Consider the following 13348-nt stretch of genomic DNA (forward strand, 5'->3'; position numbering starts at 1 on the left):
GACTGGTGTGGGTTAGCATGTACTGAGCCCTCAGCATGTGCTGGCATGGGTTGGCATGTGCTGAGCCCTTAACATGTAGTAGACATGGGCTGACCTGTGCTGAGCATGCAGTGTGCCACCCTGTGGCCTGGCATGGACTTAACACTCATGTAGGCAGCATGGGGTATGTGCTGCACAGAAGCATGTTCCCAGAGTGATCAGCAGGGACCAAACCATTGCCACATCCCAAGGCTGAACAAGCATGGCTGAGCACCAGAGTGTGCACCAAGTGTGAATTTAGGCCTGCCAAGTGGATTTACACCCAGCATGTCCCAAATGTGGATGAGTGCATGCCAACCCTGTAGACGTGTAGGAAGGACAGGTCAACAGACAAGGAGGCCCCAGCATCTGGCAAACTTGATGAACACGTACTGAACACAGCATGTTCTGAGGGTGGATTCCCCACATGCCAAACAAATAGCGTATTTAGGACATGGGTTAGTCAACCAAGCACAGCTTTTCCCTCCTAGTGTGACAGCAGCCCAGGCTCCAGCCTGAGCCAGTGGTCAACTGGGCCCAGCATCGCAGAGCGAGTCGCTGGGAGCCAGCCTGGAGCCCCCATTCCCTCCAGGGCCAGTCCAAGCCCCAGGCAGTGAGAGCAGGCTTGAAGCAGGACTGCCGAACAGTTCTATATTGAAATAGACAAGAGGCGGCAGGGCTGAGGGCAGGCACAGGGCCAGCGGGGTGCAGCCCCCTTTCCTGCTGTCCTTCTGGCCAAGGAGCATGGGCCAGACTCCAAAGCCCTGCTGTGTTTAGGAGAGGTGTGCAGGCACGCACGCACCACAGACGGGGAATGAGAATTTCTAGGTAACTATCTTTCTGTAAGAATAGTTTGTGGGTTCGGGAGGTGGCTCTGAGGAGCAGTTCAGGTTGGGAGGGAATGCCAGCCCAGCTAGCGCAGCCTCCAGTGATGGGCAGGGGTGGAATCACCATCAGTGGTGCCCGGTGACATGCTGGAGGAAGCTGGTGGCCCCCCTGGGTGGACCATGCTGGTGGGAGCGGCGGGGTGGGAGCCCCTGAGCCCGTGGGCCCCTGACGCTCTCCAGGGTCCAGTCTGGCTCACTTAGCCATTCTCCAGGACAGCTGCTGGGGTTGAAGAGCTCAGGGTCTGGCCTCTGTGGGGGAAGAGGAGAGAGGGGCATCAGCCAAGCAGTGTTAGTGTATTAGTGTCTGCTGAGCCTCTGTCACCTCCTCCTGATGAGGGTGAGCATATGCTAGGGTCTTACCAGTGCTGGGCCATTGTTGCCTCTTTGTAGTGATGTGATGACAGCTCACCGCAGCCTCGACCTCCCTGGCTCAAGTAATCCTCCCACCTCAGCCTCCTGAGTAGCTGGGACTACAGGTGCATGCCACCAAAACCAGCTAATATTTCTAATTTTTTGGTGCAGACGGGATCTCACTATGTTGCCCAGGCTCTTTATCACTTCTTATAAGTAGATTACTGTGCCCTGAGTTTTTGTCACAGCCTGGAAGTAGCTGAGTAAGTGCTGAGCCTTATCATATCTTGACAGTATTAGGTGTATGCTGAGCCTCCTCAGACTCTAATTGTATCCTGAGCGCGGGTGAGTGTGTGCTGAGCCTCCTCACACCCTAATCATATCCTGAGCGCGGGTGAGTGTGTGCTGAGCCTCCTCCTACCCCAGTCGTATCCTGAGCATGGGTGAGTGTGTGCTGAGCCTCCTCATACCCTAATCATATCCTGAATGTGGGTTGAATGTGCTGAGCCTCCTCACATCCTAATCTTATCCTAAGGTGAGTGAGTGTGTGCTGAGCCTCCTCACACCCTAATCGTATCCTGAACGCACCCGGCTCACCTCAGCTTCCGTGGTCATATTGTCAATGTTGGGCCCATCCCCGTCTCGCTGCAGGATGGCCGGTGGCTCAGCAGAGGCCCCGAGATGCTCTCCTTCCTCCCAGCTGCTGCCCCGGCAGGGCCTGTCGTCCTCAGGCGAGACCTGGCTCAGCCGGATGAGGTTGCTGAAGTCGGAGTCGGACTTGGAACCTGCAGGTGGCTTGCGGGCCTTGTGGCGGCCTGCCAGGCGGCTGCTATAGAAGGCCAGGATGGGCTCGGGGCCCGAGTCGGGCATGTGGCGGCCAGTGATGGCTGCCTTGAGGGGGGCCATCATGTTGGAGACCACATCGGTGCAGGTCTCACCCCACAGCCCATGCCCAGCCTCCTGCAGACTCAGGTCATCCAGCTGGTCGATGGCTCTTTGCATACCTGGTGCCTTCTCTCGGAAGAAGGGGCTGCTGCCGGCCGCACTGCCCATACCTGCGGCCTCCTTCTCCTCAGCCAGACGGTAGTAGGGGGTCCCATCTTCTGCGGCCATCACGGGCATGGGGGGCTTGCCCTCCACCTGGAGCGAGAGGCGGTAGCTGCGCAGCGAGAGCTGGTAGTAGTGGGTGGTCTCGTGGGCACTGCGCAGCTGCTGCATGGACACGAAGGGGTGGCGCAGGGCAGCGCTGGGGCTGATGCGTTCATGTGACTCCCAGGTCAGCATGCGCTTGATCAGCTCCACCATGCTCTTGAGGTCGGCGTGCTCCGCCAGTGCCTCCCGGTCGGGGACGGTTAGCTGACTGGCCACACTGCCACTGTTCACTGTCTCAATCTGGTCCAAGGACTTGAGCATATACTTGCGGCGCTCCAGCGGGCGCACCTGGCGGGGCATGGAGAAGGGGGCAGGGTTGACCGTTGTGCAGGGCTAGGGCCCTAGGCACTCCTGCTGTGGCACCCACATGTAGCCCCGACTTCCAGGTCTCCCCATGATCTGCCTTGGAGCTCTCTGGCTGCTAGGAGGGCCACCCTGGATCCGTCACACCCAAGCCCCTCTACTGTAACCCAAATCACTGGCCCAAGTTCCACCCCTTGCCCCAGACCTCCAGTCCCCCTCAGCACCATGGATGCAGCCCCTACCAGCAGCTAGCAGAAGGGCTGCTCGGAATCTCTAGTCCTCCCTGGAATCAAATCCAGGTCCCTCTTACTGCCACAGCTCCACACTTGATCCCAGGCCTCCCGGTGGTCGAACCCAGACCCTTCTTGCTATACTAGTATGTCACCCCCTGCTATTAAACTGCCATTGACTTTTAGTCTCACCTGTGGTCCCATCCATACCCTTCTTGCTGTGAAATCAAGACCTATGACCTCAAACTCCTAGTCCCCTCTGCTGTCTAACCCAGGCTCTTGCTGCACAGATTGGAGGGGCAAAGCCATAGAGGTAGCAGACTGGCTGCTGCCCCAAACCTCTAGACTCACCTGAGGTCTCACTCAAATCCTTTGTGTGTATGTGTGTGTGTGTGTGTGTGTGTGTGCGTGCGTGTGAGACAGAGTTTCACTCTTGTTGCCCAGGCTGGAGTGCAATGGTACAATCTCGGCTCACTGCAACCTCCACTTCCCAGGTTCAAGCGATTCTCCTGCCTCAGCCTCCTGAGCAGCTGGAATTACAGGTGTCCACCACCATGCCCAGCTAATTTTTGTATTTTTAGTAGAGATGGGGTTTCACCATGTTGGCCAGGCTGGTCTCGAACTCCTGACCTCAGGTGATCCACCCACCTTGGCCTCCCAAAGTGCTGGGATTACAGGTGTGAGCCACTGTGCCTGGCCTTAGATCCTTTTTTTTTTTTTTTTTTTTTTTTTTTAAACAGGGTCTTGCTCTGTCGCCCAGACTGGGGTGTAGTGGTGCAATCATAGCTCACTGCAACTGCCAACTCCTGGGTTCAAGTGATCTTCCCACCTCAGCCTCCCAAGTAGCTTGGAACTACACGTGTGTGCCACCATGCCTGGCTAAATTTTAAAAAAAATTTTTTTCTAGAGACGCAGTCTTGCTATGTCGCCCGCAATGGCTTCAAGTGATCCTCCTGCCTTGGCCCCCACCAAAGTGCATGGACTACAGGCATAAGCCACTGCACCTGGCCTCTCTCACAATTCACATAGCCAATCTCAGACCTCATATATTCTCTGTGGTCTAATCCCTCTTGCTACACAAGTTGCTGACCCCAGAGCTGAAGCTGGCAGAGAAGCTGCCCCAATCATCCTGTCACACTTGTAGTATGACCCAGATCCCTCTTGCTAGAGCAGCCCCCACATCTGACTTCCAAATATCTAATTCTCCCTGCAATTTCTCCCCCAGATCTGTCTTGCTGCAGTAGCTGACCAGTCCCACATTTGATCTCACCCAGCTCTTTCTTGCTGTCAAAATGCCCTAGGCTGACCCCCAAGTTCCAGTCCTCCCAGAAATTTTTTTTTCAATTATTAAAAAAATATTTTTTCGGCCGGGCACGGTGGCTCATGCCTGTAATCTCATCGCTTTGGGAGGTCGAGGCAGGTGGATCACGAGGTCAGGTGTCTGAGACCAGCCTGGCCAACATGGTAAAACCCCATCTCTAGTAAAAATACAAAAAATTTGCCGGGTGTGGTGGCGGGTGCCTGTAATCCCAGCTACTCAGGAGGCTGAGGCAGGAGAATCCCTTGAACCCGGGAGGCAGAGGTTGCAGTGAGTTATGACCGCACCACTGCACTCCAGCCTGAGCAACAGATTGAGATTCTGTCTCAAAAAAGAAAAAAATATTTTTCTTTTCTTTTGTTTTTTATTTTTTATTTTTTTATTTTTTTTTTTTTGAGATGGAGTCTCACTCTGTTGCCCAAGCTGGAGTGCAGTGGCGCGATTTCAGCTCGCTGCAACCTCTACCCTCTGGGTTCAAGCGAGTCTTCTGCCTCAGCCCCCCGAGTAACTGGGATTACAGGCGTCTGCCACCACGCCCAGCTAATTTTTTTGTGTTTTTAGTAGAGACCGGGTTTCACCATCTTGGCCAGGCTGGTCCTGAACTCCTGACCTCGTGATCCACCCACTTCAGCCTCCCAAAGTGCTGGGATTACAGGCGTGAGCCACCACACCCGGCCTCTGTTTTTTATTCTTTTCACTCCATTCTTCTGGTCTGATAGATTTTTCTTTTTTTCATTTTGAAACAGGATCTTGCTCTGTCACCCAGGCTCAAGTGTAGTGGCATGATCATAGTTCACTGTAGCCTGGACCTCCCAGGCTCAAGGAATTCTCCTGCCTCAGCCTCCCATGTATCTGGGACAATAGGCCCACACCACCATGCCTGGCTAATTTTTTTTTCCACGTTTTAAAAAGAGGAGGTCTCACTATGTTCCCCAGGCTGGTCTCAAACCCCTGGGCTCAAGGGATCCTCCCACCACAGCCTCCCAAAGTGCTGGAATTACAGGTGTGAGCCTGTAATTCACCCACCCTAGAAATTTTTTTCATGTAACAGCCCCCACACTGATTGCCCTCACCCAACTTTTCCCTTACCTTCGTCTCGGCCAGGTAGTCAGCCAAGGACTTGAGCTGCCAGGGGTTGGCAGCGTCAGGGTGGGGGTTGCGCTTGAAGAAGTAGTGGGCCTTGCGGGCGGCGTGCAACAGGTGCGGCTTGGGCAGGCCCTGAGTTTCGCAGATGTAGCGCACCTGGTCGTACTCGTTGTTGCCCGGGTAGAGGGGCCAGCCCAGGTGCAGCTCAGCCATGACGCAGCCCAGGGACCACACGTCCACCTTCTCGCAGAAGGGCAGCCCCAGCAGGATCTCAGGGGCCCGGTAGAAGCGCGACTGGATGTATGGCTCCTTCACGTAGCGCACCTCGCTGAAAATGCTGGCGGATCCGAAGTCAATTACCTGTCGGGGGTGGGGAAGAGGGCGAGTGGGCAGGTCAAGCTGCAGGGACAGCCGAGCTGGGCCACCCCTGGCATCTTTCACCTGGCATCTTCCTGCATCTGTTATTTGACTCTGGCCGTCTCTGGGTCTGTGATTCTTTAGTTGCTTTGTTGGTTTTTGTTTGCTTGTTTGTTTGAGACAGAGTCTCGCTCTTGTTGCCCAGTCTGGAGTGCAATGGCACGATCTCAGCACAATGCAACCTCCACCTCCCCGGTTCAAGCAATTCTCCTGCCTCAGCCTCCTGTGTAGCTGGGATTGCAGGCTCCCACCACCACGCCCGGCTAATTTTTTGTATTTTTAGTAGAGACGGGGTTTCACTATGTTGGCCAGGCTGGTCTCGAACTCCTGACCTCATGTGACCCACCCGCCTCGGCCTCCCAAAGTGCTGGGATTACAGGCACGAGCCACCGCACCCGGCCTTTGCTGGGTTTTTTTTTTTTTTTTTTTTTTTGAGACCGAGTCTCACTCTGTCGCCCAGGCTGGCATAATCTTGGCTCACTGCAACCTCTGCCTCCTGGGTTCAAGTGATTCTCCTGCCTCAGTCTCCCGAATAGCTGGGTCTACAGGTGCACACCACCATGCCCTGCTAATTTTTGTATTTTTAGTAGAGACGGGGTTTCACCATGTTGGCCAGGCTGGTCTTGAACTCCTGACCTCAGATGCTCTGCCCACCTCAGCCTCCCTAAGTGCTGGAATTACAGGCATGAGCCACTGCACCCGGCTGTGGCCGTAGTTGTTAAGTCCCTATCTCCGTCTCTTCCAGCCTTTGTGTCTGGTTCGAGTAACTGACTCTGTCTCTGTTTCTCTCCACTAGAACTATGCAAAGGAGGGTTAGGACCCTACTCTTCCTCTTGCACCCCACACCTTGTCCATCAGCCAACAGATCTAGAATCTGCTCCCTCTGCATGCCATCCACAGCCCCCACCCTGGTCCTATCCCGCATCCTCTCCAACCTAGACTAACGCAGGGGCCTCCTCGCTGGTCTCCCTGCTCCTCTCCTCTGCCCCCTAGTCTGTCTGTCACAAACATCCCAGGGGATCCTGTGGCCGCCTGGGATAGATTGGGTCCTCCCCTGCTCACAGCCACATCCCGTGACAAAAGCCAAAGTCCTCACCGTGGCCCACAGGTCTCCAACGTCTGCTCTGTCACCCCTCTGCCACATCTCCCACTCTCCCTGTCACTCACCCTCCTCCAGCCACAAGGGCCTCCTCACTATTCCTTGAACAAGTCAGACATTCCCAGCTCAGGGCTTTGCACTGGCTGTTCCCTCTGCCTGGAATGCTCTTCCCTGCATGAGCACAGGGCTCCCTGCCTCACCTCCTTCAGGTCTTTACTCAAATGTCACCTTTCTATCAAAAAGTGAAAGGGGGGACAAAAAAAAATGATCACCTTCTCAGTGAGGCCTCCCCTAATCATTCTGTGAAAGCATCAGCCATCAGCCCCTACCCTTCCTATCCCCCTGCCAGGCCCCTGTTTTTCTTTTTCTTTTCTTTTCCTTTTTTTTTTTTTTTGAGATGGAGATTTTTGAGACAGAGTTTTGCTCTTGCCGCCCAGGCTGGAGTGCAATGGTGCAATGGCTCACTGCAACCTCCTCCTCCCAGGTTCAAGTGATTCTCCTGCCTCAGCCTCCCAAGTAGCTGGGATTACAGGCGTATGCCACCACACACTGCTAATTTTTATATTTTTAGTAGAGACGGGGTTTCGTGATGATGGCCAGGCTGGTCTCGAACTCCTGACCGCAGGTGATCCACTCGCCTCGGCCTCCCAAAGTGCTAGGACAGGCGTGAGCCACCGCACGCGGGTCCACCATTGCTCTTAATGCCATTTCACACACTATATCTCTTAATTTTTTATTTTAATTTTATTTTTTAATTATTTATTTTTTGTGACGGAGTCTCGCTCTGTTGGCCAGGCTGGAGAGCAGTGGTGTGATCTTGGCTCACTGCAACCTCCACCTACTGGATTCAAGTGATTCTCCTGCCTCAGCCTCCTGAGTAGCTGGGATTACAAGCACTAATCTTTTGCATTTTTGGTAGAGACAGGCGGGGTTTCATCATGTTAGCCAGGCTGGTCTCAAACTCCTGACTCAGATGATCTGCCCGCCTCAGCCTCCCAAAGTGTTGGGATTACAGGCGTAAGCCACGGTGCCCAGCCCTTTTTTCCTTTTTAGAGACAGGGTCTTGCTCTATCACCCAGGCTGGAGTGCAGTGGCACCATCATAGCTCACTGCAGCCGTGAACTCCAGGGCTCACAAGATCCTCCCGCCTCAGCCTCCTGAGTAGCTGGGACCACAGGCATGCACCACCATACCCAGCTAATTTTTTAACTTTTTTGTAGAGATAGAGATGGGTCTCACTACGTTGCCCAGGATGGCTCCTGGGCTCAAGTGATCCTCCTGCCTCAGCCCCCCAACATGCTGAGATTATAGGCATGAGGCCCTGCACCTGGCCCTAATCTACTTCCTTATCAAGTTCAGCACTTCTCTCCCCAGCTAGGATGTCAGTCCCACGAGGGCAAAGAATTTATCCATTTTGTTCAATATTGTATCCCTAGATGCCTAGAACAGGGCTTGGCACACAGCAGGGGCTCAGTAAATAATGAGTGAATGAATGAATGTATGTATGGGCCTTGAGTTCCTTCATTCTCTTTCCATCTCTTGCTTGTATCTCTCTCTCTCTGTCTCGCATTTGAGACAGTGGCTCACCCTGTCACCCAGGCTGGAGTGCAGTGGCGCAATCTCGGCTCAAGGCAACCTCCACCTTCCAGGTTCAAGCGATTCTCCTGCCTCAGCCTCCCAAGTAGCTGGGACTACAGGCACGTGCCACCATGCCCAGCTAATTTTTGTATTTTTAGTAGAGATGGGTTTTCACCATGTTACCCAGGCTGGTCTTGAACTCCTGGGCTCCAGCAATCCTCCCATCTCAGCCTCCCAAAGTGCTGAGATTCTAGGCATGAGCCACTGTGCCTGGCCATTTGTACCTCTCGTTCTTTCTTTGCAACTGCCTCTCCATCACTTGCCTGTCTCTTGTCTCTCAGTGTCTCTCTCTCTCTTTCCATCTCTGTCTCTGTGTCGTCCACTAGGAAGACACCTCCCTGAAGTCCAGGTCCTCTTCTGTCTTCCTCATCAGGCACTGTTCACACCTGTCACAGGCCTTTGACACATGACAGGTGTTGGCCAACAGCTGTGGAACCAACATTACGAATGGCCGAAAGCCTTTGTCTCTCCCCATGCCTCTGGTGGAGCTGTCTGCCATTTTCACTCTGAATCTCCGTGACTCTCTCTTGGCCTGTTTCTTTTTCTTTTTCAGGTAGTTTCACTCTTTTGTCCAAGCTGGAGTGCAGCGGCATGATCTCGGCTCACTGCAACCTCCGCCCCCACCTGGGTTCAAGCGATTCTCCTGCATCAGCCTCCCAAGTAGCTGGGATTGCAGGTGCACCCCACCACACCTGGCTAAGTTTTGTATTTTTAGTAGAGATGGGATTTCACCATGTTGGCCAGGCTGGTCTTGAACTTCTGACCTCAGGTGATCCACCCGCCTCAGCCTCCCAAAGTGCTGGGATTACAGGCTTGGGCCACCACACCTGGCCAGCCTCAGTTTCCTTCTCTGAGTTTTTCTGCTTTTCATTCAGCCATTTCTCAGTTTTTTGTTTTTGTTTTTGTTTTGTGGTGAGACTGAGTCTCGCTCTGTCGCCCAGGCTGGAGTGCAGTGGCATGATCTCAGCTCACTGCAAAACCTCTGCCTCCCAAGTTCAAGTAAGTCTCCTGCCTCTGCCCCCCAACTAACTGGGATTCCAGGTATGTGCCACCATGCCTGGCTAATTTTAGTTTTAGTTTTTTTTTTCTGAGACAGAGGGACTTCCTCTGTCGCCCAGGCTGGAGTGCAGTGGCGTAATCTCAGCTCACCGCAACCTCTGCCCCCCAGGTTCTAAGCGATTCTCCTGCTTCAGCCTCTGGAGTAGCCAGGATTACAGGTGCCCGCCACCACGCCTGGCTAATTTGTATACTTTTAGCAGAGACGAGGTTTCACCATATTGGTCAGGCTGTTCTCGAACTCCTGACCTCAGGTGATCCACCCGCCTCCGCCTCCCAAAGTGCTGGGATTACAGGCGTGAGCCACCGCACCTGGCCATCCTCACCTTTCACTTGCAGAAAGCAGTATCATGAAATGGTTATTAATTGCGATTCTGATCCCAGAGTGCTAGGGCTTCAGTACCCAAGAGGCTGAGTGACCCTGGGCACTTAGTCTATGTTTGTGGAATTCATTCATTCATTCATTCATTCATTCATTTCACAGAGACGGTGGGGGTGATAATGCCGGCCAGGTGCTGTGGATCCGTCCTGTCTGTTCCCTGCTGTGTTTGTGGAAGTCCCTGCTTCCCTGGGTCTCTGTCCTTCCACCTCTTGGGGCAGAATAATCCACCTTTTTCTGTCTCTGTGTCTCTGGCAAGCATTCATTTAGCACTGGCTCCGGACTGCAGTGCTGGGAGATGTCAGGGACACAGCGATGACTAAGTCAGCCCCAGGCTTGCCGTCAGGGTGCCCCTGGTTCAGACGCATCCAGACAGTATCAAACTCAAAAGCAGACAGAGGACTGGGCATGGTGGCTCACACTTGTAATTCCAGCACTTTGGGAGGCCAAGGTGGGCAGATTGCTTGAGCTCAGGACTTTGAGACCAGCCTGGGCAACATGATGAAATCCCGTTTCTACCAAAAAACACAAAAATTGGCCGGGTGCGGTGGCTCATGCCTGTAATCCCAGCACTTTGGGAGGCTGAGGCGGGCGGATCACAAGGTCAGGAGTTTGAGACCAGCCTGGCCAACATGGCAAAACCCCATCTCTACTAAAAATACAAAAATTAGCTGGGCGTGGGTGGCGGGCACCTGTATTCCCACCTACTCAGGAGGCTGAGGCAGGAGAATCGCTTGAACCCGGGAGGTGGAGGCAGTGAGCCAAGATCATGCCATCATCACCCTGTCTCTAATAAGGACAAAAAAAAATTAGCTGGGCGTGGTGGCGCATCCCTGTAATCCCAGCTACTCGGGAGGCTGAGGCAGGAGAATCACTAGAACCCAGGAGATGGAGGTTGCAGTGAGCTGAGGTCGCGCCACTGCACTCAAGCCTGGGTAACAGAATGAAACTCCGTCTCAAAAATAATAATAATAATAATTTTACAAAGTTAAAAAAAAATCTAGGGCTGGAAGAAGCTGGGAAAAAGACAAGGAACTAGGGACGCAGCCACCCCAGACGACCCCTACTCACCTTGACCCTGAAGGGGCAGCGGGTCTGGTCCACCAGCATGATGTTCTCAGGCTTGAGATCAGCGTGGATGATCGCCAGCTCCTTGAGCCGGGCCAGGGCTCTGAGCACCTGCAGGGTGACTGTACGGATGTGGCGGGCAGGGAGGGGCACGAAATTGTTCTCCTTCTGGAACTCGAAAAGGTTTTGCTCCAGCAGCTCGAAGACCAGGTAGAACTTGAGGGCATCGTGGAAGAACTCAAGGAAGCGGACGACATGGGCCTCCTCAGGGTCTAGGCCTCGCATGCAATGCAGCAGCTTCAGCTCGTTCTTGATGGTGCAGTTGCGGTAGGCGTCGTTCTTGAGGATCTTGATGGCCACCATCTCGCCCGTGCTCCGCCGCCAGCCCTTGGCTACCTCCCCAAAGGTCCCCTTGCCCAAGACCTCGATGATGTCGTAGCAGTCGGTCTCCGACTGGATGGTGGCCATGGTGCCGCTGCTGCCAGACACTGCCCTGCCCAGGCCCCTGTGCCACTGGCTCTGCCGCCCAGGCCTCCCGCCTGGCCGCCGACACAGCAGGCCCACCAGTGGGGGAAAGAGAACCGCACTCGTGCCTCCTCCTATGAGGTTGGCCCCTGCTTCCCTGGCACCCCCAAGCCCCCAGGCCACACTGTCAGTCTGTGAGGGGCTGCAGCCCTCCCCAAAAGCCCTCCTGGTTTGGGATGAGGGGCCCCAGGCCCTCATCGCTGGGTTCCAGCGCTGTTGAGTGGCTCTGGTTCTGTTGTTGGAGACCTGAGCCCTGGCTGGAGTGGGGGTGGGGTGCCAGGCTGGGCCCCCTCCCCCGCCCAGTGGCAGAACCTTGCAAAGACCAAACAGGTGAAGTGTTGACAGAGGGGAGTCTAATCGTGGGCCTTGGGCATACAGGAATGGGGATAAGGCAGGAGTGAGGAAAGGTGGGCTTCTTGAGCTTGGGAGATGTGATGCGTGTGTGTCTGTGTTCAGAAAACTCCTGTCCCAGCCTGAGGCTACTGCAGGGTAAGGTTGTAAAAGGCCCTGAATGCCAGGCTAAGGAGTTTGGACTGTGTTCTGAGGGCACTTGGGAGCCACAGAAGGGCTTTGAGCAGGGGACGGCAGGGCCAGATATGAGTGTCAGAAAGTTACTGTATGAAAAAGGATAGGTTGGAGCGGGTAAGAGTGGAAGCCCCAAGCCAGGGAAAGAGTCCAGGACAGGGCACAGATGGGAGAGGTTGGGGAGGGGAGGGCAAGGCCAATGGATAAGACACTCAGAAGGCCAGGAGGAGCAGCCGGGAGACCGACAGTTTAGGGGAAAGGCGGGAGCTAAGACCAGGCCTAGGGCTCTGGCATGAAGGGGCAGTCCCCGAGAAATGGACATGGATAAGAAGCAGCTTGGGGGAGATGTTGAGGCCAAATTACAAAATGTATTTATTTTTGGCTGGGTGCGGTGGGTCATGCCTGTAATCCCAGCACTTTAGGAGGCCAAGGAGGGCAGATCATAAGGCAGGAGATCGAGACCATCCTGGCTAACACGGTGAAACTCCCTACTAAAAATACTAAAAATTAGCCAGGCGTAGTGGAGGGCGCCTGTAGTCCCAGCTACTTGGGAGGCTAAGGCAGAAGAATAGCTTGAACCCGGGAGGTGGAGGTTGCAGTGAGCCGAGATTGCACCACTGCACTCCAGCCTGGGTGACAGAGCGAGACTCTGTCTCAAAAAAAAAAAAAACAAAAGTATTCATTTTTATTTATCTTTTTAATTTTTTGTAGAAATGGGGTCTCACTATGTTGTCCAGGCTGGTCTCAAGTGATCCTCCTGGGCTCAAGTGATCCTCCTGCCTCGACCTTCCAAAGTGCTGGGATTGTAGGCATGAGCCACCACTCCAGCCGGATTAGAATATTTGACATCGGGCCAGGCTCGGAGGCTCATGCCTGTAATCCCAGCACTTTGGGAGGCCGAGGCCGGTGGATCAACTGAGGTCGGGAGTGAGACCAGCCTGACCAACATGGAGAAACCCCGTCTCTACTAAAAATACAAAATTAGCCGGGTGTAGTGGCACATGCCTGTAGTCCCAGCTACTCGGGAGGCTGAGGTCAGGAGGCTGAGGTATGAGAATCGCTTGAACCTAGGAGGCAGAGGTTGCTGTGAGCCAAGAGTGCACCACTGCACTCCAGCATGGGTGACAGAGTGAGACTCTGTCTCAAAAAATAAAAATAAATAAATAAATAATAAAATAAAATGCCTAAGGTCACCCGAGTGACTGCCAGAGACAGCCTCTGACCCTAAGCAGCCTGGCTCCAGCGCCAAGCTCTGAACCACCACCCACACAACCTCCTAAAAACCAGGAGACCTGG

General features: G+C 54.1%; 1 protein-coding gene across 1 annotated transcript; it reads right to left on the minus strand.

Moving 5' to 3' along the window:
• Window positions 1-655: 655 nt before the first annotated feature.
• Window positions 656-11784, minus strand: HIPK4 (homeodomain interacting protein kinase 4). The gene is made up of 4 exons (XM_030797428.1): window positions 11006-11784; window positions 5349-5705; window positions 1854-2696; window positions 656-1154 (listed from the first exon to the last, which is right to left on the minus strand). The coding sequence occupies exons 1-4, from the start codon at window positions 11723-11725 to the stop codon at window positions 972-974; spliced, it is 2103 nt and encodes a 700-aa protein (XP_030653288.1). The 5' UTR covers window positions 11726-11784; the 3' UTR covers window positions 656-971.
• Between the last annotated feature and the right edge of the window lie 1564 nt (window positions 11785-13348).

This window comes from Nomascus leucogenys, chromosome 17, assembly GCF_006542625.1.
Source record: "Nomascus leucogenys isolate Asia chromosome 17, Asia_NLE_v1, whole genome shotgun sequence".
NCBI classification, from domain to species: domain Eukaryota; kingdom Metazoa; phylum Chordata; class Mammalia; order Primates; family Hylobatidae; genus Nomascus; species Nomascus leucogenys.